The sequence below is a fragment of the Terrapene carolina genome, unplaced genomic scaffold (assembly GCF_002925995.2).
Source record: "Terrapene carolina triunguis isolate 2854851 unplaced genomic scaffold, T_m_triunguis-2.0 Scaffold95, whole genome shotgun sequence".
Lineage (NCBI taxonomy): Eukaryota > Metazoa > Chordata > Testudines > Emydidae > Terrapene > Terrapene triunguis.
The window spans coordinates 11,587,167-11,612,669 of NW_020664446.1; the positions used below are offsets into that span (position 1 = coordinate 11,587,167).

The 25,503-nt window shown below is 36.3% G+C and overlaps 1 protein-coding gene across 1 annotated transcript in view; it reads left to right on the forward strand.

Moving 5' to 3' along the window:
- Window positions 1–21,442, forward strand: part of NHLRC2 (NHL repeat containing 2) — a 58,962-nt gene extending 37,520 nt beyond the window's left edge. The window contains exons 6-11 of the mRNA XM_024193484.2: window positions 7,675–7,774; window positions 8,086–8,317; window positions 8,782–8,904; window positions 14,913–15,122; window positions 17,195–17,420; window positions 20,256–21,442. Coding sequence (XP_024049252.1) covers window positions 7,675–7,774; window positions 8,086–8,317; window positions 8,782–8,904; window positions 14,913–15,122; window positions 17,195–17,420; window positions 20,256–20,512 — 1,148 coding nt within the window. The 3' untranslated portion in view covers window positions 20,513–21,442. The remainder of the gene's footprint in view (window positions 1–7,674; window positions 7,775–8,085; window positions 8,318–8,781; window positions 8,905–14,912; window positions 15,123–17,194; window positions 17,421–20,255) is intronic.
- The last annotated feature ends 4,061 nt before the right edge of the window (window positions 21,443–25,503 follow it).

Here is a 25,503-nt window from a genome sequence, read left to right on the forward strand (position 1 = left end):
CCCCCTGCTCCCCACTCGCCCTGCAGCCTCTGCACCCCCTGCCCCTGCAGCCTCTGTGCCCCGTGCTCCCCACTCGCCCTGCAGCCTCTGCACCCCCTGGCTGCCCTGCCCCTGCAGCCTCTGCACCCCCCGCCTGCCCTGCTCCTCCTCGCCCTGCAGCCTCTGTGCCCCCTGCCTGCCCTGCCCCTGCAGCCTCTGCACCCCCCCCGCCCCTGCAGCCTCTGCTCCCCCCACCTGCCCTGCCCCTGCAGCCTCTGCACACACACACCCCCTGCAGCCTCTGCTCCCCCGCTCACCCGGCAGAGGGAGAAATGCAGGCTCCACGTGGAATCAAAGCGCTGCTCTGTGGGGGAGGAGGGAGCGGGGGAGGGGGAGGGACTCTGGCTGCTAGAGGCCCTAGTGGCTGCGAGCGGCTTTCAATCAGGCCAGGCATCCAATCAGCTGCGCTGCACTCCGCAGGAGGGGAAATCCCGGACATTTCTACTTGATTAGAAATCCCCCCCGGACGGCCATTTAACACTGAAAAAGCCGGACATGTCTGGGGAAACCCGGACGGATGGTAACCCTAACTAACAAAGAACTGTGATGTTTCACACACAGAGATGTTTTTTGCATGATAAAACATGATTTTGCTGTTTTATCATGCAAAAAAAGCACAGGAATTTTAACTCCCCTAAAATACTGGGAAGAAAAAATCAAAAAGGACAAAATCCCCACCTACTCATAATGGTAGAGACTCAAGCTGTGACCATCTTTCTTGGATTTACTCTCTCTGGATCTGAATCAGGCTGAGGGATGATCTAAGGACTATTTTTTTTTTCTTCAGTGAGATAATCCAGTCATTTGTAGGTGTTGGGTGAAATCCTGGCCCTATTGAAGTTAACAGCCAAACTCCCAGTGACTTCAGTGGAGCCATGATTTCACCCGTGGTTCCTATCTACATATACTTAAACATGAGTGTGATCTGCTGCATGAAAGTTATTCTTTCTTGCCTCATATGTTGGCAAGGGATGTGCGTACTGACAGATTTCTACCCTGTTTTTCAAAAAAGATAAAATTAGTAGATGGGGAAAATATTTTCAATCTTCAGTCTAGTTAGGAAATGTTAGTGCTTCCATCCAAGAGACGTGGCTTTGATTCCCAGCCTCTTTATCTCCAGACTGGAAGTAGGCATGCAGTCCCAGGACAGTGGAGGCTGGAAATTTGCTGCAATCCTGGGAATGTGATCCTTTCTGACAGAGATTGTTGTTGACTAGTTATAAAGTAAATCCTTTCCAGTCCTCCTTGCTGAAAAAAATGTGGTTATGACACAGGCCCCAGTCCAGCAATCACTTATTCATGTGCTTAACTTTACTAAGTGATTTAGTCAATAGTAGCACATGCTTAAGGTTAAGTATGTATGTTCATGAATGTTTGCAAGATCAGGGCCATAGACCCTTAACAGTAAGGATATAGAGGAGAGGAAAATGGGGGATCCCAGAAACTCCAGAAGTAAAGTGGAGATCTGCTTGGGGAAAAGTGCAATTTGAAACTGTGTTGGTATAATTTTCTTATTTTGCAAAACAAATGCTGTCTCATGAAATAATGCATCAAAAGCTATAATTTGTTAGTGAATCTTTATAATACAAGTATATCACATTAACAAGAAAAACTTCTACTTTGATATTACAAGCAGCACTAGAGATAAAACTATGCATTCCCAAATAAGGAGAAACTACATTGTTTTTAAAAGACCTTCCAAGATAGATTGGAATGTAGTGTTTAATTGTGTAAACGTAAAAGAATTACTTTGTTCTTTTTATTGGGTAATTATTTTATAATAAAGCCTTTGAAAATAAATAAATCCTCACCATACAAGGATTATAAAGAGTACTTGGTATTATCACATTAACTGCAGTGAGAGTAAAGTCTAGTTCAGCATTTGGTTTCCTCCCTGCTTTTGTCAGTGTCTTCTTTCTATGTACTCTCCTGGTTTTGCTGTTTTTTCTAAATTGCTTCCTCTTTAAAGTAGAACACTTTCTGTCATTCGTGTAAGAAGTGTAAACTTTTGTAATATATCTATCAGAGCACTGTATAACAAACTAAGTGACTTACTTTTAAAAATACCCACGGATATGCTACGACTGATGTTAATTGTTTTGCTTTTCTGTGATAATTTTGAGATTAGAGATCTTTTCTTGTTTTTCATAATCCAAACATTTGTTCTGTTTCTGTTTCCTGTTGTTGTTGTTGATCTAATAGTTGTCCTAGGAAGAACTACTTGACTTGCATGACTACAGTTGTTGAGTACAGTTGTTGAGTATTTTTCATAGTTCTTCTGTCTCCATTCTTTGGGGAGAAAAGGACATTTCTCTATACCAATATTTCACATATTTAATAAAACTTAAAATAAATACTGATTCTTTGTTTCTCTGCAACACATTTAGTGGGCTTTACAGGCACATAATTTGAAAAGAAAGTTTAGATTTTATTATCTTTACACCACCTTTCAATGTTTAATTTTCATTGAGTAAAAATGCCTATATTTGAACAATATTAGAATTAGACTTTATAGGCTGGATTTTCATAAGCTGTCAGTGTTGGCCTAACTGCTTTCACTGAAATCTATGGGAGCTTTTGAAATCCTGAGTGCTTTTAAAAATCCTACCCCACATTCTGATTTTGGTAGAGCATCTTGGCATACTCATAATTCCCAAGCATCATGCTGTAATCTTGTAATCACCACTCTCTGTCTTGCTGCAAGAATACATCTGGAGTCCATGACTTCAACACCTCATTTTTTTTTACCTTGTTTTTTTTCTCTTTTTCATATAGTTCTTTATGGTGTTGTCCCAGTTGTTGTTCAGATGCTCACTTAAATGTTTAGTTCACTTAGGACATTTAAAATGGTAATCTGAGTGTGTATTGTCACCTAGCAAGGTATTTTTTTTCTAGGTAAAGATGCAACTTTTGCAGTTCTGCTTTTAGCTATGGCACTTGGGGCTGCGGTTTTTTCAGATCTTGATAGCTAAGCAGAATCAGGCTTAGCCAGTGATGTTAGTGCCAAGGAAAACTTAAGGCGCTTATGGGTGATATGGGTGCTTTTGTGCTAATGTTTCATCATGTGCATAGCTTTGCTCATGTGAATAGCCTTAAAACATTAAGTAAAGGTATACATATGTAATTGTGTGCATTCTTCCCTCTTAGTTGGTTTTGAACCAATGCCACTCTGTGCTTCTGGAGATTCTGTGTTTCATTTGAGATGTAAATTACAGGTACTGAGAACTTGTGACTTCATCTGCTTCTCTAAATAGTTTCAGTTGTGTTGCTATTTTATGTTGAAACAGCTGCTACTTTCCACCTCAAAGCATGCTGTATTTCATTGGATGGATGAATAACTGAATAATTTATAAAATACTTTGAGATCCTTCAGAGTAAATTGCACATATAAATGTATGATAAAATCCTACATTTTCAAAAGTGACTAATGATTGTCAATACGAAACTTCAGGTACCAAAATTGTGACTCACTTTTGAAACTTTAGACCATAATGTATTAGGATAGTAACATATAAAATTGCTGTGAAGTTAAGCAGATACTAATACACATTTCTATAGCATATTTCCTTAGAGAATCTCAGGTGAGTTGATATTTTATTGATAGTATATTTTCTTTCATTTTGAGGCTGGAATACAGCGTAGTGATTATTAATGGATTATCTGTACTGGACTCCAAATGTATCAAATTTCCAATTAATTTTAAAATAGAAAAGAAGAGGTAACAATTTTGATTGTCTTTCCAAAAGGTATTTAAAATCCTTTGATGTATCAGATTGACAAATTACAAGAATTAACCATATCCCATTTGACTTCTTTCCAGGTAGAAAGTAATTAGGAGATGATATCCCCCAGGGAATTAATATATATATCCTGAAAACTGGAATGTAATTTTTGTTAATTGTCTTGAAGCCTTTGATCAACCTAATATATTCTATTTAGAGTGATTAAGTCGGAATTATGATGGGGGGGAAAGCGTGAATACTTATTCAGGTTTGTGTGTTGTTGGCGTTCTGTACATGATCAGAGGATGACGGCATATTTAAATTTCTGTTTGATTAAATTTTACTTCAATTTTAAATAAATTTCTCTTGACCAAATATAGCTACTGTAGATTAAGATTGATGTCTCAAGTGCAAGATTATATCTTTACCAGCCGGATCTATCAGAAGAAGATAGGCTGTGAGGGAAAGCTCCCCTTTAAAAATGCACACACTAAATAGTGACAAAGGAAATAATGAAAAGTACTAGTCAAGCTGATTATTTGTATTCTCACAAGTTTGTTCCAGTACAAAAGACCAAAGCTAAGTTTCTAGTAGTGGCCACCAGGATGCACTCTCTGTTTTCTAACTGAAGATAGTACACAATATAGAATTTTTTTTAAATGCCGTTTACAGATTATTTTGGAAAAACTCCTTTGAGGAAGGTTAAGGAATGTATCTACTGGTTTAAAGATTTACTACACAGGTATTAACTGAATATACCAAATAAAAAAACCAAGAATTAAAGTATATATAGTGTGTGCTGCATAATTGCTGTCCTTACTACAAAAAATATATTTTCCTTTGTCCTGTCTTCTCCTTGCTTTATTAGTGAGAACAGTGATTTAGATATTTTCCAGTTACTATTGGGTAGATTTTGACTTGGACTACAAGCCCATATGTGAGGGAACAGGGGCTGGGGCTGGGGGAGTAAGAACCCCTTACAACTTCATGTAGGCTCTCTGGACCACGGGTCTAAGTATGCAGTAGGAAGTGGATATTCTGTATTTGATATTCCCCCATGCACGCTGGAGGAGGAGAGTGGGAAGAGGTGGAGCCTTTGCTCCATCATCAATTCACCAGCCAGTATAGCAGAGCTAGTGTTGGGGGTGTAGCCAGCAGCCAATTATAACCTTCCCTAGAGGCCTAATTTGTTCCTTGTGCTGCTCCTGTGGTGGCACAGCTACATGCCACCCCATACACAGGGCTTGTGCCAAAGCCAGAAATCTAGCTCTATATAAACAGACTATATGACTCTAAATCATTGCTGCCGGCTGTATTCTCCAGAGCCTATGATCAGACACTTTAAATGTGGTTCAAGAGCTAAATGTAAAATTGCATATTTACTGTTTAGTAATGGCATGTGGCACTTTACAAAGCCCCTTCTCGAAGCACTTCACAGACTGTAATTGTTTTGCATCGACTCTGACACATTTTTCAGATGGAGAAACTGAAGTACAGTGGTGTTAAGGCATCCCAACAATTCACTTACAGAGCTAAGTGAAAAGAACCTGTGAGATCTGTCTACCAAATTTGGCTCTAGTTATTAGAAATCATTCCCACTTGCCACAGTACACTTGTCCATACAACAGTCTCATTAAAATATTATAGGGCAAAAATAGACATTGGAAGTTATATTATGCAGCAGCCAGGCTTTTTAAATGATATAGTGGTTGCTCAGTGTTGACTGTGTTATCTCTCTCAACTGGTTAACTGATCTAGATAGAACAGTGGTAGAAATTACTTTTAAGATGCCTTCATATGCTACAATAATTACAATATATTCCTCTTCCACTTGAAACTAGAAATTAGGAAATAAGACTCTCAAAAACAAGCTATGATCAAAGATGATGGCAGAGGCAGACTTCTCTTAAGAATACTCTGTGCTTTGGTGTACCCCCTGGTGAGTTATAACATGTTTATAATTGGGTTTTTGAACTCTTCGGCAGATCTTCCCACTCACCAACAGCTTATAGATGATGTGAATGTTAACTTTATTTCTGGAACTTTTGTTTGAATAAAAATGCTGAGTATGTGGAGGAGCAGGAGAGATTCAGTGGCGTTCTCTTTGATCAAAGTCTTGGAAACTCATATCTTGATCCCAGCAGAGGAAAGGCATTAAGAGTGTATTACTTTTTTGGTTTTGGTATAGGCCAGGAATAGTCTTAGGATGGCTCACCAGTGTCAGAACACTGTTTTTGAAGTTGGAAAATGCAGAATTTTTTCTCCCCTGATGTTGCAACTGTAATCCCAGCCACATGGAAGTTTCTCCATTAATGAAAAAGTGGGTTTGGAGTTGGAAGGACAATTTGGTGTTCCAGGTGTGACATGCAGGTTTAAAATATTGTCTAGATTTCTTGGGTTGGTTTTGTTTTGGGAAGGTTGATCTGGTCTAACTCTCCGAATTTAGGACATGTAACTTTTCTGCAATGCAATTTGAAATGTAGGTAATAAATTATTTAAATTTGAGGTTAGAGAATCTAAATGTCTGGTTGCCCTATTAACATGCCTGCAAGAGCAGAGCTAGGGAACCCAAAGTTACTGGATATTTGTGAGTTCGTGTTAGTGATTACGAGCTTTGAAATTAATTTTAAAAAATTTTAAATGTAAGAATTCCGGTATTTGATTTTTTTCAGCTCTTTTGAAGGTCTGTTAATCAGTGTGATTTGCAATGTTTTAATAGCTAACTGGTTTTGAAAAACAAAAATTCTTAGTGCAATATGTGGCTATATATGACAGTTGTGTGCAATACAGATTAGTTCTTTTATTAGGAAGATGATAGATTGTGTGCTTTAATGCAATATTCCTTATATTGGTCAATTTTTTGTCCTTTTAATTTTGTTCTTTTTGTACAGAAACGTGCGTTTAGATAGTACTTTTCTTTATCTGTTCCTCTAGGCCTTTGATGGCTCGCATTTATAATCCGTTCATTGTGTTGACTTAATGGTGGAAATGTAATATGTTGTAAAATGAGGTGCATCCATTTAATCTAATCTTTAAATCTTTGTCATATTTTACTGGAAAATAAATAACAGCTGAGCAAATTTTGTGTCTAATTTTATAAGTGTGTTGAGAATCAGTAGCTTTATAGTATATAAATATTTGGCAAAATTATAGGCACAATACACCTTTTGTAAAAGCAAGTTTTAAAAAATTAGGAAATTAAGAACCACTTATCTCAACAGCAAGTTTGTCTTATTATGTAAGTGGGGACTGAGGCATATAAGCAGGGCGGTATGGGAGTGGGGCGGAAATGTGGGCAGTGGCTGTGTTTGCCAGACCTGCTTTTGGAAAAAATAGCAAAGTTCAGTCTCCAGTATTGATCTGCACTTCCGAAAGCACCAAGTTCAGTTGGCTCTGATCCTTGACTACTGTGAGTGATCCCATTCATTTCAATGAGACTGCTCATGGTAGTAAACTTAAGGTTGTGCATATTTGCAAGATTGAGGCCTTAGATTTTAAAGCTAAACTAAATGAAAAAATAATGAATATAAAATATAAGTGAGAGGCTATATCTCTTCACTGTTTATCTCCTAAATCCTGCAAAAAGCAGCGTTCAATGATCACTTCCAATTTTCTCACTAGCTCAGCTCTTCAATGTCTTTGCCATTATCTGGTTTGTTATTCAGTATCATTGTTGGGACACTGAGTAAAATGCATATCCACTATCAGAATGACTGCTGACTTCATTCCCTAGTAGAAGTGGTATCTTCAACAAAGATTAAAAGGTACAACTTTTTCTCCCCTAGTAAAGCTACAGAAGAATAACGGCTAAGTAACTGAAAGTAATTCACTTTTTTTCATGACCGAGGTACTTCCTTTTTGCAAATATTGCCTGAGGTCCATTCTATGATATTTATACTCATGTTTGGTAAAGTTTCAGGGACCCATGAAGATGATGTTCTATGGATAGCCATGGCAGGTACTCATCAAGTCTGGGCGCTCATGTTGGAATGCGGAAAACTCCCAAAAGGAAGGTACACCACTATAATGATAGATATTAGAAACAGCTATTTAGCTATTGATGAACAAGAGCCTTAAAACTTCAAGGAGACTTATCCTCTTGGAAAACACTTATAAATATATATAATTAAATGTTGTTTTACTTTGCATTATGCTAAATCATTTAAGTATTAATTATAAACCAAGGTGAAATACAAGTTAAAATAAAAGCAGTTCAAATACCGTTATTTTGGTAACTTATATTTACCAAACAGAAACTATATAAGAATTCTATCTGAACTATTTCAGATTTGTCTTTGAAACTGGGTACTTGTTTTTTCTTTAGTGATTTAAAGAAAGGAACCTGCCTTCGATTTGCTGGGAGCGGGAATGAAGAGAACCGAAACAATGCATACCCCCATAAGGCAGCCTTTGCCCAGCCTTCAGGTCTTTCTCTGGCTTCTGAAGAACCCTGGAACTGTATTTTTGTAGCAGACAGTGAGAGCAGCACCGTGCGAACAATCTCACTGAAAGATGGAGCAGTGAAACATCTTGTAGGAGGAGAGAGAGATCCATTGGTAATAGACTAACACACAACTTCAGTCTTCCCTGCACCACCCTACCAATATTCCTCAAGCCTGATCTGGAGGAACCACTTTTAGGGGCAAGAGGGTAGTTCTGTCTCCAGGCTCTTTCATTTCTTAATTTCACTGTTTAGTGTGCCAACACAAGTTTTGTAATGCAGATTGTTGGTCAACAAGAACTGGACTGACCAACTCATTCACAAAATCCACTGAATAACCATGCGTGGCAGTGACTTTTGATTGCTATTGAAATGGGCTGGATTCACATTGGTGGCCTAGAATGCAAAGGCTCCACATCCATATCCAGTCCCCTAAGTGCTCCATTTCCCATGAGTGCATTTTTTTTAAAAATAGCCAGTTAATTTCCATTTAATTACAGTGATTTGCACTGTCTACTGCCTTATGTCAACATTGCATAACCAACTAATTGTACAAATTTAATTAATGCACTCTTTTAGAATTTGTTTGCCTTTGGTGATGTTGATGAAGCAGGAATAAATGCAAAGCTGCAGCACCCCCTTGGAGTAACTTGGGACAAGAAAAGGAAACTGCTTTATGTAGCAGATTCCTATAATCATAAGGTAAGTCGGTATAATATATAATGCAAAACCGTATTTATGTAACTCATTTCACCACCACCATCAGAGTCAGATAGCATCAGAAAAGCGTGTCTCTATGGTTCAGTAACATAAAATTGTATTTTGTATACCTAAGGAAGTAAATTACATACTTTTTTTTTCTTCTTGTTTTTGATCTTGGACTTTTATCTGGTCACCTGGTTTACTGTGTGTCTAGACATGTGTACTGACGGGCAGATACACTGGCCGGGGAAGGTAAAATAAAGCTCCAAACAACAGTTCAGTCCAAGGCCCTTTCCTCAGGGCTGGTTTTATTAACACAAAAAGGTGCAAAACAAGAGCAGAGCAATTCAGAATGCTTGGTCACAGCCACCAGAGGTCTTTTTAGCTTTGAGCAATTTGGAAAGGGGATATGCCCTCATCCATATAGCCTCCCATATCTCTGAGAGATAGAAGGGGTTGGTGGTTACTCTCATTGGCTCATTCATGGGCTAGTCATGAGGTGAGATAAAGATTTTGATGTGTAGATGTTTTATATCCCTATTTCTGTGAGTGTTGTAATTCTGCATTGATTAGACTAACTAAACTCAACTAAAACAAATTATTTACCCTGGCCAAGTCTACACAACTCTGTGTTGGTTAGGGTTGTGATTCTCCACCCTCCCCCAAACTTTTCAATACTGGCAAAATCCTGGTGTAGACACAGTTTTACTGGCATAAAAGAGCTTTTGTCTGTATAGCTTATTTTGCTCAGGGAATCATTATAAACTGTATTGTCGAGAGCACTTTTTTATGGTATAACCTGTGTCTATACGATGGTTTGCCAGCATAGCTATACCAACAAACCTCTTCTACTATAGACTAACCCTAAATCTCTTTCAAGAAGGGTTAGACTCTATGAATAGAGGGTGAAATCCTGGTTTTAGTGAAGTCAGTGGATGTTTTGCTATTGACTTCACTAGGGCAAGGGTTTCATCCAGTGTATAAACTGCCTTAATGTTTAGATTTCAAGTGATTGAATGCTTGTTAGAAGATTTTGAAGCTATAGTATTTGATACATAAAACAAAGGAATTGTCTTTGGTAGAAGGCTTAGATTTTTTTAACTGCTGCATTGGATTATATTTTGGAAAAAGTTTTCATTAAATTATCCAATTCTCATTAAAAATTCTTATTACATTAGAAATTTATTTTTTCACATACAAGAGCAGAAAACTTTTATCAAAAAATCTTTCTCTATGGTTATAATTTTTAATAATTACATTGTTTTGCATAAAAGACAAGTTGAGAGGTAATATCTTTTATTGGACCAACGTCTGTTGGTGAGAGAGACCAGCTTTCAAGCTTACACACCAACAGACGTTGGTCCAATGAGAGATGTTACCTCACCCACCTTGTCTCTCTAATATCCTGGTACCAACACGGCTACAACAACACTGCATACAATTGTTTAGCATGAACAGTTGTACCCTTAAATAAAAAAATGACAATTTAAGAGTAGCAAAATGTTACTCAAGTTAGCAAAAAATGCTGAATCCAGTAATTATTTTCTTTATGTGCCTTTAATCCTGAGTTTGCTTAAAGCATGTTAAGGTTATTTATTCTTAGTATTTCATAATAAAATAATCCTGGATAGTAATAAATTATTCCTGAAATTATATGGGGTTTTTGTTTTTTTCACTTAAGCTGAAGAGTTAAGTACCTAATGTTACTCAATAATTCTCTAATTTGCAGTGGTAGATATTTAAGTAAAAGACTCTTTTCTTAAAAAAATAGAAAAGTAAATATTTGGTGTGTATTTTTCTTCAGTACTTTAAAACAAAATTTAATTTATTTGTTCTTTTAAAAACTGTTCAAGAGCCAGGAGCAAAGCAATTTGGCAGGCTTCGTTTTTATATGTTATGGGAAACATGCCATTCAGCAACATACAGATGTAGATACCACATTGATAGATGTCTTAGAAATACCTAAATGATGAGAGAGAGCACTGAATGAAGACCAAAAGAAGGGAAGTCATCCAGCAGGGAAGCATGAGAGGTTAACAGAAGAAAGAAGCAGTTGGGACATGTATTAAAAACAATATAAATACCCACCAGATTTTGAATTATGAGGCAGTAATTCCATCCTTGGATTCTGGTGATTACATAACCCACTCAAACATCTCTCTTGTAGTTTACATTGCCGACCCATGAACTAGAACTGTAGCCCTGTACTCTACTTCATAGCTGACTGTTTTCTTGTTTTCTACATTTAGGACATATATTTAGTTCACTCAAGACTAATTTCTTTGAATTCTGGCATAAATCTTTCAGTAATAAATAGCTAAAATCATGCTTTAGGAAGGGAAACAACTAGTTCCCCAGGCTCCTATTGACAAGCTGAAAGTTTGAAGGGACTTGACAACCCTGTGATTAAATAAGCTCAGTCAATCTTTCTCCCTTCCCCTATTTTACATAGAATTAGATAAAATGCCTTTTAACCAGTGAGTTCTGGTACCCAGCTCATAAATTTTCAAGAAAGTGACTTTTTCATTTCCAATTGTGATAATGAAACTACAGTTGATTGTTTGAAGTGATACATGTTTGTATAATTTTTATTATCCTACATCTTAATTATCTGCGAGACTGAAATTGTATTTACTGCTTATTTTGCTGTTAAATAGATTATTCTATGATTCCATTATTTTAATGTTTTTTAAATATTTACTGAGGGTCTATTTAAAATTACGCAATATGATTAAGTCAGTGCTGTAAATTAAAAAATAAAATAAAAATAGCAACAAAAATTAAATACCGAACGTTATGAATTTCAGATGTAGTATTAGCATTAATTGTTTTTTAGTCGTGGCTTTCAATCTCTTCCCTTCTGCTTTCTTTTATTTTTCATGTTGCTAAGAACTAGGGCTGTCAAGCAATTAAACAAATTAATCGTGATTAATCTAATCGCACTGTTAAAGAATAATAGAATACCATTTATTTAAATATTTTTGGATGTTTTCTACATTTTCAAATATATTGATTTCAGTTACCACACAGAATACAAGGTGTACAGTTTTCACTTTATATTATTTTTATTACAAATATTTGCACAGTAAAAAACAAAAGAAATAGTATTCTTCAGTTCACCTAATACAAGTACAGTAGTGCAGTCTCTTTATCATGAAAGTTGAACTTACAAATGTAGAATTATATTAAAAAAAAACTACACTCAAAAATAAAATAATGTAAAACTTTAGAGCCTACAAGTCCACTCAGTCCTACTTCTTGTTCAGCCAATCACTCTAACAAACAAGTTTGTTTACATTTGCAGGAGATAATGCTGCCTGCTTCTTGTTTACAATGTCACCTGGAAGTGACAACAGGTGTTCGCATGGCACTGTTGTAGCTGGCGTCCAAGATATTTACATGCCAGATGCGCTAAAGATTCATATGTCCCTTCATGCTTCAACCACCCTTCCAGAGGACATGCGCCCATGCCGATGACTGGTTCTGCTCAATAACAATCTGATGCACATTCATTTTCATCATCTGAGTCAGATGCCACCAGCAGAAGGTTGATTTTATTTTTTGGTGGTTCAGTTCTGTAGTTTTCACATCAGAGTGTTACTCTTTTAAGACTTCTGAAGGCATGCTCCACACCTCATCCCTCTCAGGTTTTGGAAGGCACTTCAGATTCTTAAACCTTGGGTCAAGTGCTGTAGCTATCTTTAGAAATTTCACATTGGTACCTTCTTTGCATTTTGTCAAATCTGCAGTGAGTGTTCTTAAAATGAACAACTTGGGCTGGGTCGTCATCTGAGATTGCTATAACATGAAATATATGGCAGAATGCGGGTAAAACAGAGCAGAAGACATACAATTCTCCCCCAAGGAGTTCAGTCACAAATGTAATTAACACTTTTTTCTTTTTTTAAATGCATCATCAGCATGGAACCATGTCCTCTGGAATGGTGGCCAAAGCATGAAGGGCCATACGAATGTTTAGCGTATCTGGCACGTAAATACCTTGCAGTGCAGACTACAAAAATGCCATGCAAACACCTGTTCTCACTTTCAGGTGACATTGTAAATAAGAAGCGGGCAGCATTATCTCCTGTAAATGTAAACAAACTTGTTTGTCTTAGTGATTGGCTGAACAAGAAGTAGGAATGAGTGGACTTGTAGGCTCTAAAGTTTTACATTGTTTTGTTTTTTGAATTCAGTTATGTAACAAAAAAAATCTGCATTTGTAAGTTGCACTTTCACAATAAAGAGATTGCTCTTCAGTACTAGTATGAGGTGAATTGAAAAATACTATTTCTTTATCATTTTTACAGTGCAAATATTTGTAATAAAAATAATATAAAGTTAGCACTGTACACTTTGTATACTGTGTTGTAATTTCAATCAATATATTTGAAAATGTAGAAAAACATCCAAATGTATTTGATAAATTTCAATTGGTATTCTATTGTTTAACAGGTTGATTAAAAGTGCGATTGATCGATTAATTTTTAATCACGATTAATTTTTTTGAGTTAATCACATGAGTTAACGGCAATTAATCGATAGCCCTACTAAGAACCCATTCATACTAGACTGGGAACAGAGTTAAAGAACTATATTTAAATTTAGTTTAAGATTCATTTAAGTTAAACCAATTATTAAAACGGTTTGGGTGGCTGAATTATGTTACAGTTAAGGTTTTTTGTTGGGTTATTTTTGTTTTTTAAACTGTATTTGACCTACAGATTCTTTAATTCACTTCACAGGAATAACAGGGGGTCCTTCTTTTTTTCTTAATCTAATTTATGTTAAATTAAAACAAAATATATGAAAATAAAAACAGATGGTGTGTTTGTATAGTTCCTACCACAGTTCCTGATTAGGGCCTTTGACTGCTCCCATAATATTAAAAAAAAAAAAGTTTTTTAAATCACATCCTACATTTGTCACACAAACATTCAAATGCTTTGCCATTCAAACTGAAGCATGTCACTTGTTCTTCATTTCTTGCTGCAGAAAAACTAACACAATGGGAAGGAAGAGTCAGTTTTTTTATTATTCATTTTTTTCAGATTGTTACTATTGTTTAATATTTATATTACATTAGCACGCAGAGGCCCTATTGTGCTAGATGCTATATAAGTAAGTGTGTGTGTGTGTATAGATTCGATTTTTCAGGGCTAGGACCATATCTATATCTAACAGTCCAAGTCTCCAATCCTGTAAAGTCTTAGCATGTTTTTAACCTCTCAGTAATCCTATTGAACTTAAAACTTGCATGATGTAAAGCTTAAGCATGTGTAGAAAACTTTGCAGGATTGGGGCCTAAGAAGCAAGTGGCATTTGAAAAAGGCACAGGGTGAGGAAATAAAACCAAAGATATCAAATTTTCATATACATTTGCAACTTTTAATAATAAATACATGTATGAACAATCCCCATCTGCATGTAAACTAATTATTAAAACAGTTTTTAGTATTGTGTATGCTCAAGGCTCACAAGGTATGTTTAGAATCATAGTGGAGGTATGTGTAGGTTCATGATAATTGATTAGAGATCCATTTAATAATTATTATTATTAATAAACTTCCTAGAATTCTTGTGCTTGCACAGATACTTACAAATTGATACTGTAGTTAAATTAGCAAGATATGAGTTGAGTTACTTTTAGTGTTGGTTAGGTTGCATGTTCTAGAAAAAGTGTGATTAACTTATTTACTATTTCTATGTCTGCATATATATTTCTAGCTTTATTTTCAGGAAAAAGGAAATTGGCCAATAATTTCAAAACTGACTAATGAATTTGGGTGCCTCAGTTTTTAGGTATCCAACCTGAGACACCTAAAAGTATCTCAGTTTTTAAAGTGCTAAGCTTCCACCCTCAGAAAGTCTATCTTTTTTATGGGGTGTCAAGTTGGGCACTCAATAATTAAGGTACCCAAAATTGCTGGTGTCTCCTGAAAACACTAGCCAGAAGTTTTTGTTATAATTCTGATAACTTTTCAAAGTTTTCATTTTGTTTTCCTTAGATTAAGTTTGTAGATCCCAAAATGAAGAATTGTGCTACACTGGCAGGTACAGGAGAAGCAAGTAATGTTGTTGGTTCCAGCCTTACGCAGACGACTTTCAATGAACCAGGAGGATTATGTGTTGAAGAGAATGGCCGTCTGCTTTATATTGCTGACACAAATAATCATCAAATTAAAGTGCTGGACTTAGAAACAAAAATTATTTCTATGGCAAGTAAAACTTACTAAAGCTTTTTGACACAAGATTTTGTAAATTACTACTATAGGTTTTTCTTACTATATCGGCTCACAGTGATTTTGAGTGGTATAAAATAGCATAGTTGATGAATTTATTCAGTGCAGTAAATGTATACCCGTAATATTTGTGATAATCTGACAAACAGAAAAGCTGTCTACTTTAAGGATATCCTGTTAGGCTTAAAATAAATATTCCATCTCTGCTAGGAGTTTGGGAAGGACACTTGTGCATAGAGAAGGAAATTGATAAACTTGCATGAAAGAGTTAGAATACAGAAACTTCAGCCCTCCAGAAATAGTCTCTGTTGGCCCAATCCTGCAAGACGATGATCATCTAATCAACACCCACATTAATACGGAATTAATATGAGTTAAGATTGCTCAGCCGCTTGCCAGATCAAGTCCCAGAAGAAAGGGCTGGTGAGCCCCTCTTGGTGGTATTGTTACATGTACAGTTGCCAGTGTCTGTAGTTCTGCAGTTATCTTTCTGACTTCTAATGAAGGCAAAAGGCATATGGAACAGTAGGAATGCAAAACACAGCACGACAAAGTTCACTTGCAACAAAGACCTTGAGAATGGTAGCATGCTGTTTTTATTTCATGTGTCCATCAGTGGGGAAGCAAATAGCTCACCACTCTCTCTTATAAACACATGTATTGCTCATAAATGTGTGTTTGTCTTATTACATTGGATTTTTTCCAAATCCAGTACTGCTACAATGTTTACCACTGAAAGCCATTTTTTTAATGGCCTTTAATCTTGCATGAGCAAATACAGAATTCTGTGTGCTCCTGATTTCTTCACAAATAAGTGGTCAAGTTAAGGCCCCTTTCAAAACTGGATTCCACCTTGTTTGCTTATTACAAATAAGGCAAAACAGATGTGAATGAATTTCTGTCTGTTGATGGCATCATATATAGCTGAGTAACTATTGCCATGTAGGTGCACTGACACAAAGGCTAAACTCTCTTCCTCAGAACTGTGAAGTGTATTTGGTAACATCTACATTTTTAATGTGTTTAATATTTAAATACCAACTGTGCAGTGCTTCCTGTATGACAGTGGTTCTCAATCAGGGGATACGTCAGCTCATCTAGATCAGTGTTTCTCAACCTGGGGTTGCATTCCCCTACAGGGTCATGGGATGGGTTTAGTGGGGTCACAGGTGCAGGGCCAGCATTAGGGAGTGGCAAGCAGGGCAGTTGCCAAAGACCCCACACCATAGGGGCTCCCACAAAGCCAAGTTACTTCCTTCAGCCCCATTGTCTGGGGTTTGGACTTCAGAGAAGGCTTATAAGTGAAAAACTGGCTCAATTATCACACTGAAATGCAAGTAGAATATTTACATTCCAATTGATTTATTTTATAATCATATGGCAAAAATGAGAAAATAAGCAATGTTTCAGTAATAGTGTGCTGTGACACTTTTGTATTTTTATGTCTCATTTTGTAAGCAAGTAATTTTTAAGTGAGCTGAAACTTGGGGGTACGCAAGGCAAATCAGACTCCTGAAAGGGGTATAGTAATCTGGAAAGATTTTAAACCACTGCGATATGAGATAATCATGTCCTGGACTGCATAATCTGCACAGTCAACGACCAAGAATTTTATTATCTCAGGGTAGTTATTACCAAGTTAACAGAAAGCACTCTTGGGTTATTATTAAACTGATATCTGTAATGAAATTATTCAAATTTGAAATGAGAGAAGACAAAAAAATCACAAAAAAATAGATGGGGGTGTTAATATTGCTTTAAGGTAAATTCTTTGGATTTTTTAAAAATATAAAATTTCTCTTGGCATTTCCCCTTCCCTCTCCTATCAGCGCAGAATTTCTGTATGCTGGCTAAGGGGGTTCCAGTTCTATACAGTAAATATATTGAAATGTATAAATCTTCATTTCAGTACAAATTCCTTGTTCACACACCAGCTGTGGATTTTGGTGCTATGAATTCATAATTGCAAGATGCTCTGTAGTCTTATACCATAAAGCAGGCTTTCAAATAGAAATACTTGTTAATATTTCTTTTGATTTCTTTGACAGCTGCCTATCCTGCGCACTGAAATATTTGATGTTGTAGATCATCCATTTATCCAAAACAATAAGATGGCAAACATCCCCAAGCTGCCTAAATCTGCACCGAACATCCAACTTCCTTCATTGACTGTAGCCCCTGGCCAGACCCTTCAGTTTTTATTAAGGTTAAGCCTTCCTGCAAATACGAAGCTGACTGAAGAGGCACCCAGTTCCTGGTTTCTCACAGCAGAAGGTAAAGTGACTGCATTTTTAGAAAGACTGCATATATTGCAGCCTTGGAAAGTTCTACTAGCTCACTCCCCAGAGTGAATAATGTATTTGATGGACAAGTAAAATATCAAGTTTTGTTTATTATCAACAATCAGAGCTCAGCCCCTTTATGTTCTTTAGATGGTTGCCCTCCCGTCGTCTTCTGGGGATGGGCTGCTCCACCCTCATCATCTGTCTTTTGGCAGGCTGATAGCTAGATCTACTAAGAATTTTTAGCAGGAAAGCTGATGTATACCATTGAAGGAAGTCACGTTTTATCCTGAGTGAGAACTTACTTTTAAGTCAAGCCAAAATTTGAACCTGATTCACCATACTACATACACACACACACACATGCAGAGCAAGGCAAAAACACAGTTAAAATTGTGTTGTTATTCATGCACTGGAAACAAGGTGAACTGGATTCTGTTCCTGGCTCTTCTGCTGACTTCCTGTGTAATCTCTCTGTGCCTCAGTTGCCTATCTGTAAAATGGGACGGATAATAATACTTCCTTGCTTCACAACAGTGCTGTGAATGTAAGCTCATTGTCTCCTAGGTGCTCAGTTATTATATTTATATTCCATTTTATAAGCACCATAGAAGAGTGTATTAAAATGTTTTATGTACATTCATGATGTGTAGTGCAATACAGTTGTTCATGCTAAGGCCTGGCTCAGATACTAGTAGTTTCCTACATGTATGCCTTTTTCTACTAAATACGGTACATTTTCCATCTCACTGTCATTTCTAATGTATCTGAAAAATATTGCTAAAGGAAAATTATGTACCCATTAGCCTGAAAGTTTGAAAAATTAAGAAGCTCATCTCACCCGGAATTAACTTAAATATACATCTGAAAATGGGTGGATGTTTTTATTACAGGCACAATACAAAGAAAACTAAAAAGTATATCCTCCAAAACATATGTAAAGTATCCCTTGATATCATTTCTGTCTCTTTGCCAGTTGTTCGTATGTTCGACTTTTATTCATAACAAAGGCCATATGTTGGACTAATCTAAGAATGGCACAAATGCTCCTCATTGATTGATTTTGCTGGGCATAGCTTGCAGTGGCAGTTGAAACAAAAGAATCTCCACAATTAACTGGGAAACTGGTGTGTGAGCATCTTAAGGAAGAAGGAACTAGTAGTGTCTTCTTATCTAATGTTACATCCTTCAGGTGAATACCAACCAGCATTTTCCATCAGAAGAACTGTCATGTTACCCCCTAATTGAGAGTGCCAAGTCTATGCCTAGATATGTGTTTCTCTCTCTCTCTTTGCGTTCCTTTAATAACACGTGCTTCTCCCTATATCTTCTAGAATTTTGGAAGCTAATGCACGTATGCCTTCCTAGTGCTGGGTCTTTGCTCTTTTTTCATTCCCCACCCTTAACATATCCCATCTCTAGGATTCTTTTGAGTGTTGAATTTAGAAATTACACAAGTACTTTAACGATAGAAAAAAAATGTGGGTTTAAAAAGTTCTACTCGAAGCCTTAAACCTCTACCATCCCCCTTCATAAAAATCACCCATTGTTACCATACCCAAATTAGGGTTACTATGGGCCTAAATTAAACTGTCACCATAGAGTATTGTACTCAGAAAACATTGCTCTGTACTTAAATGAACGCCATATTGCCATTCTCGAAAAGTGAGTTCATGATCATTGTGCACTTAACCAGGAACACTTTTTTCTCCTAGATGTTTTAAAAAATAGCACAACTACCCACTGGTAATCTCCAGGTGTCTAGAGAATAAGCGATGCCCTCAGAAAAAGCTGTAGTCTACATATAATTAGGTGAACTCCTCACCCATTGTGCCAGAAAAGTATATTGAAAGGCCTACCAGTCTGTTCTTCCCAAGCATCACTAAACAGAAAAAGGGAAATTTTAAAGAAGTTAACAATGTAATTGTTTAATCTTATTTTTCCATTTCTGAGGCCAGATTTTCAAAGGTCCAGATTACATTTGTTCCTGCAGTGGATTGCACGTACAAAATCTAAAAACAATTTTTGGCCTTTTAAATTGTCTTCACTCATCTGCAACACTAAATTGGACAGTGTTTAATTTTTTGAGCTAAGGGGACTGATATATTTTTAGTAGATGTTACAGAGCTGTATTAATATTCCATATAGTTTGAGGGTTAGTAAAAATGTAGAATGTAAGCAATCATTTTAAGCTCATAAATCCAACAGGTTTTGTTTTGAAGTTGTAGTTATTTTATGAAAAATGCCAAAAGAATACTTCACCCATCTCACTTATGGCAAGACATAAGTTGGAGCAGCAAGTTAGCCATATTCTCATTTTGCATGTCTATATTGTTATATACTCTTAAATATTTAAACACACAGGAATTTCAGGTCTCAGCCAGCCTAAACATTAACTTCCAGTAAACCATTTATAAAGCCAACACTTTTATTTGAAAATGTTTCATAGGAAAAGTTTTATGTACTTTAGGGGCATTCAGTCATCTTATCTTGAGTATTAGGTCTCTGATATATGTGCACAGCTTTCTGTTAACTTAACGGGGAAATTTGAATATCAGCTTACAAAGCATATTGCAGATTCTTTGCGCATTCCTAAGACAGTCAGGTGCACCCATATGTTTCAATCCAAGCTTTATACAATAAAAAGTATTTGTGAATTCATTTTCAATTTTCTAGCAGAATGGGAGAATCCAGGGAAGTTTTCACTACTGTTGCATGTAAGAAAATATGATATGTTGTCCTAAAGCTAAAATCATGCACAAATTGATGCTTTGTGAGATTTAACTTTGTGTATAAAAGGCAGTGACAGCATGCTTTTCTTTTCCAGGTAATGAGTGGCTACTTCAGGGACAGAATCCATCTGGAGAAATTGAGGACATTTCCCATCAACCTCTCATCTCCTTGCAGTTACCCAGTAGTTGCCTGTCATCTGAAGCTGTACTGTCTGTCAAAGTGTGCCTCTATTACTGTAGCAAAGACAGCAGTGCTTGTATGATGAAAGGAATCTCATTCAGTCAGCTTTTACAGATAGCTGATACAAACCAAGGTAGCACAGCTCAGGTAGAGCTGACATATGCATTTTAACCAAACCAAAAGCCCAACAGATTCACACTCTAGTTTTACTTTCTAACGTTTTTACGGGCGAAAAAATATTAGTAGATTTTTTTTCCTCGTCTTCCAGTAGCATATGAAGAGTTCTAAAGCATAATACGCTTTGTAAGATGAAGCAGAAATGCCTTGTGCTGAATTAAGAAAAATTGTAATGATATCTTGGTCCCTTTATTTCTTTTTGTTGTTGTGTGAGCAATAACATCCTTAAACTTTGTCTGTTGACTATTATGAATAGATTGGGCCTAAGCAATTTTAAGCAGTGAGCAACAATTTTAAGAGTCCATTTTTGAAGGACCAGTATTACATTGTGATATTACTGATATTCTTTTGCACTGCATACTGTAGCAACATCAAAATCATTTGGGGAAGAACAACTGCAACTTTCCTTTTTTTTATGCCCTCTGTTTTTAATAGAATGTTAAAAATTTGATTTTTGTTTCTGCAGGTCATAAAAGAATTATTTTTCTTATTTTACGATGAAAGCATTTAAAACACATTTAATATATTTTGAAAACACAGGGCTGTTTGTTTTTGTGCAAATCAAGTCTGTTTCTTAAAACTAGATATTTATGCCTTATTTGAAGAGCACAACTGTGTGGAAAAACTTATGGGAAATGAACTGTTTGAGGTCATATAGAAATGTTACATAACGATGTCAAGCCACGAATGTGCCTATATAAAATTAGCATGCAGGAGTTTTTCTAATTAGTGTTTCCATTTGTATTTTAGAGAGTAGAGTGTAAGTAATATTTGTGACTCTAACTTGCAACCATTAAATGTCAACTATTTCTGTCAAATGACTGGTTTTCCTTTCATGTTTTTGCAACTCCTCTGTGAATAGTATAAGATTCCTAATTCTGCAAATACTTGTGCTCCTGGGTAACTTTATACACTTAAGGCCTGATCCAAAGGTCTTTGAAGTCAATGGGAGTCTTTCCGTTGATTTCAGTGGGCTTTGAATCAGAACATTGTGTTCAGTAGGGCAATTTATATGGTAATTAACTCGTGCGTGTGTTTGGAGGATCTCGGCCTTCATTAGCAATCAGTACTAGTCTTCTCTTCCAACAATGATACTATAATACAAAATTCTGTTTGCTTCAAGCAAGTTTTTTCAGGCGAGTAAATATCCTTCGTTTCTTCACTATCAATTATCATGGTAAATGGCATAATTAGATTTCTTTACATGGATTGGATGGACTCCTGTTGACTTCAGTGGTATTTGCATCGCGCCCAATACTCTAATCACAAGGTTTAATTCTGATAAGAGGAAAAAAACCCAACAAAATAGACTTTAGCTTTCTAATGTGCAACATGAATTTGCACATAGTTTTCAAATAATAGCTGTTATAAAGTATATTTTAGTATGTGTAAGTGAATGATATTTTTAATAGCCCATTCTCCTAAAATAGTCAGAATAGTTCTTAACACCTGTTAGTAAATGGCTGAGATGATTTGTTGAAGGTCTTTCCTGCTCTGAAACTGACTAAAATGTTGCTTGTGAACTCTGAGACTTTTGTTTTAAGGGAACAATAGAGAGTGGCGTGGCTTTTCCTTCCCTCTTAAAATCAAATGCCAGCATATCTGTAATCTGGAAGCTCTCTATTTAATACTCATCAGCAGTGCTAGGGTTTGAACATTAATCTTTTAAGTAGCCTTCTTCACCTATGCTTTCAGTTTTTTTAGGACAAGCCAATGAGCCTGAGTTTTATTTTAGTGTTTGAAATAGAAAAATTGGCTTCTGGGTCTACTTGCTGTTTGCAAATGATATTTGCAGGGTTAAGGAAAAGATATTAAGAATTTACCAATCCTTATAGTTAGTATAATAAAAGCTGTGCTCTTTTTAAAATATATATTCTATATATATAATTTACATAAAAATTTTGGATAATAGCCAGGAAACCTGAGTTCTACTTCCATCTAGTTCATAAATTTTTTTGTCACCTACCAATAAAACCAAGTATGAGCTTCAGTAGTTAGAAATGACACATCAGACTATTTCTGTTGTCTTGAGTATATCATTCAGCCAAATTGGACTGTTCTCTGAATTTTAAGATAATTAATTCATATTTGTCCATTTGAGTTGGTCAGGATAATAAAAATTTGGGTCGGTCAATTTCCTAGATTAAAAAAACTTGTAGAGTTAACCAGTCTGTTATCCTAAAGTGTCACTTTTTTGAGCTTCTTGCTTTAGAAAAATTATCTGTGTGTAGCTCTTATTTTATTTAAATGTAATGCATCGGAGCTTTAAATATAGTATTACAGGTATTATTCTGTGCCTAAATGTGCGTGTATAAATTGATTAAAGGGCCATACCCTGATTTTTAAAGCTTCCACTTCTTCTTCAGCTATTACTAATTTAAAACTTCTCTCTTTCATATATACATTTATTGGGAAGAGATATTTCTAAACTCTGGGATTACCCTCACAGGCACATAAATCTGAGGTCTAGGATCAGGGCATAACAGAGCTTTGAACACTTTCTTCATGGTCAACTTTAAGTTACCCTACTTTTGGGAAGCTGCTTAAATTTTAGCAATAGAGGCTAGGAGTTGTTTTTTTATTCAGAACAGTTTACCCTTTTCTGTAGAGGAGAGGTGTGCAGATTGCAATTGTGGGTGGAATCTCAGTGCAAATTGTAGGGGAAGGGAATTATAAGCAGTGTAAGTATAAGAAGACAGGCTAGAGCCAAGAGTCTTTGATTAAATTTATGACTATTTGCTCACCTCATTGCACTCCACAAATTATCTGTGCAAATAAATTGTACCCATTCCATTTTTTGCTTGCCACAAAGCTGGAAATCGTCCTAAACTACATTAATTGAGATGGTTTCATGCCAAAAATAGAAAACATATTCCCCCAGATGCAGAAGATGCAATCTTGTCTCAAGCAAGCACTTCACACCTATTATTTTAAAGGAAAAACTTCATTTTTCTCCCAGAAATGTGACATATTGTGCATACTGATCCCTGCACCCACAATTCCCTTTGTCCCTGCTTCAGTTCAATTTGTAGCTCATAGAAACTTGCACTCACTTTAATTACTGTAATGCAAATTTTTGTATGTCTGTGATATCCGTAGGAAGTTAGAAATTCTGCTTAGAGCAGCCAGAAGGCTAGGAAGGATGGTCTAAGGTTAGGGACTCAGGTTAGCGAGACCTGGATTCAGTTCCTATGTGACTTTGGGCAAGTCACTTGATCCACCCCGTGCTTCAGTTCCCCATTTGTAAAGAGCAAGGAGAGAGAGGGCACAGCCAAGGATGTGGCTCAGTCTTCTTTTTTTAAACCATCAGTGAACAATGGACATCGATCATGTAACTGGCATCCATTTCACCCCACAGATCAAAGACAATGGACTTCATTCTGATCTCAGTTACAATCATGTAAATGCAGAGTCAATGGAGCAATTGTGGATTTCACATGCATTTTTTACCTCTCTTCACTGGAGTTACTCTGGATTTATACTAGTGTTACTGCCATCAAAATCTGCCCTATTACCTCTGACCTACAAAGGAAGATCCCCAAAGTTGCTTCAAAACCTCAACCTCCCGCATAGCATCCCAACACGCTAGACAGGGTTATGCTGAATAAGCCTTGATTCTATCAAATAAACACTTCAGTCGCTTGGTTTGCAAAATATACCTTTTTTTCTTTTTCTATCTTGTTGCTATTTTGGTTTCATTATTACCAAAGGTTGACACTTGTTTCCCAGTTGGGAAGTTTGAAAACTGTGAGTTGGGGAATGTTTGCACAGCCATTGCTCTTCATTGTTTGGTGTACCTCTTCTTTGCTGGCCTGCTTTTCTCAAGTATAACAGAGAACGTTTTATCCTACCTAAGGCCCCAGCACTAAGCAAAAGAATTGCAAATATTTCCAAATCCTTCCTAGTTCCCGTACGGTATCTATGATGGTGAGCTAAAAAAAACCACTTGTAAAAATACACTCTTAAGTCCGCTTCATTGAAATGTTCTGCACTTAACATTTTGCAAAGGAATGCACCCATCTAGCCATGCTAAATGTTTCTCTTTTCTGTTTAGCCTGTTTAAGCTACATTTCTGTGAAACCTGACAATGGCCAATAAAACAAGATGATTTAAAACTGGGTTGGGCATATTTAACATTTAAAGAACAGGAGAACTCATTTTTTTCAGTTGTTTTTTTGTAAACGATCATCTGTGGTTTTAAACCACACAATCAAGATTACTCTGGGCTGTGATTTACAAATTAAAATATCATCTCGTAATGACAGCAAAGTGGAAGGAGCAGAATTGCTACTTGTGTAGATGTTGCTTCCACTTTAAACTGGATTTATCGAAATAAAAACATTCTTGGCCTGATCCTCTGCTGTTCTATATCAATGTAGGTCCCTTGAAGCCAACAGATCGAGATCTGTCCCTCTGTGTTTTTAATATGGAAATGTGCATGATGATTGTAAAACTCTATGGGTTAAATCCCCTGGCTCTCTTGAAGTTAGTGGCAAAAATCCTATTGACTTCCGTGGGGCCAGGATTTCATATGTGCTATATAAATATTGGAAGATTTTTTTTTTTAAATGATGGGGTTGCGTATATATAAAATATAAATTATGGTAGATATTAAAGGCCAGATCCTGAAATGGCATAAAACATTATAACTTCATTGAGGATCTGGCTCTAAGAAGTGTGTCATATTTTAGCAATGTTGAAGACCAAATTTTCACATCTAAACACCTTGATAAATGTCCCTTACGTCCTTTTTGTTTTGTTCTTCCCTGAGTATAAAAAGTTCAGAATTCCTTTTGGGACATTGATGTTAGAATAGAGTATTATTTGTTGTCACATCTGCTATTCCAAATATAATGCAGCCACATCCCTTTTTAAATGTACATATTACAAGATAGTTATGTATTAATTGGTACAGAACCTCCGGAGAATTGAATTAAGGGATCTCCATCTGCAACCAGATGTGTAAGCTCCTTACACGTAGCATT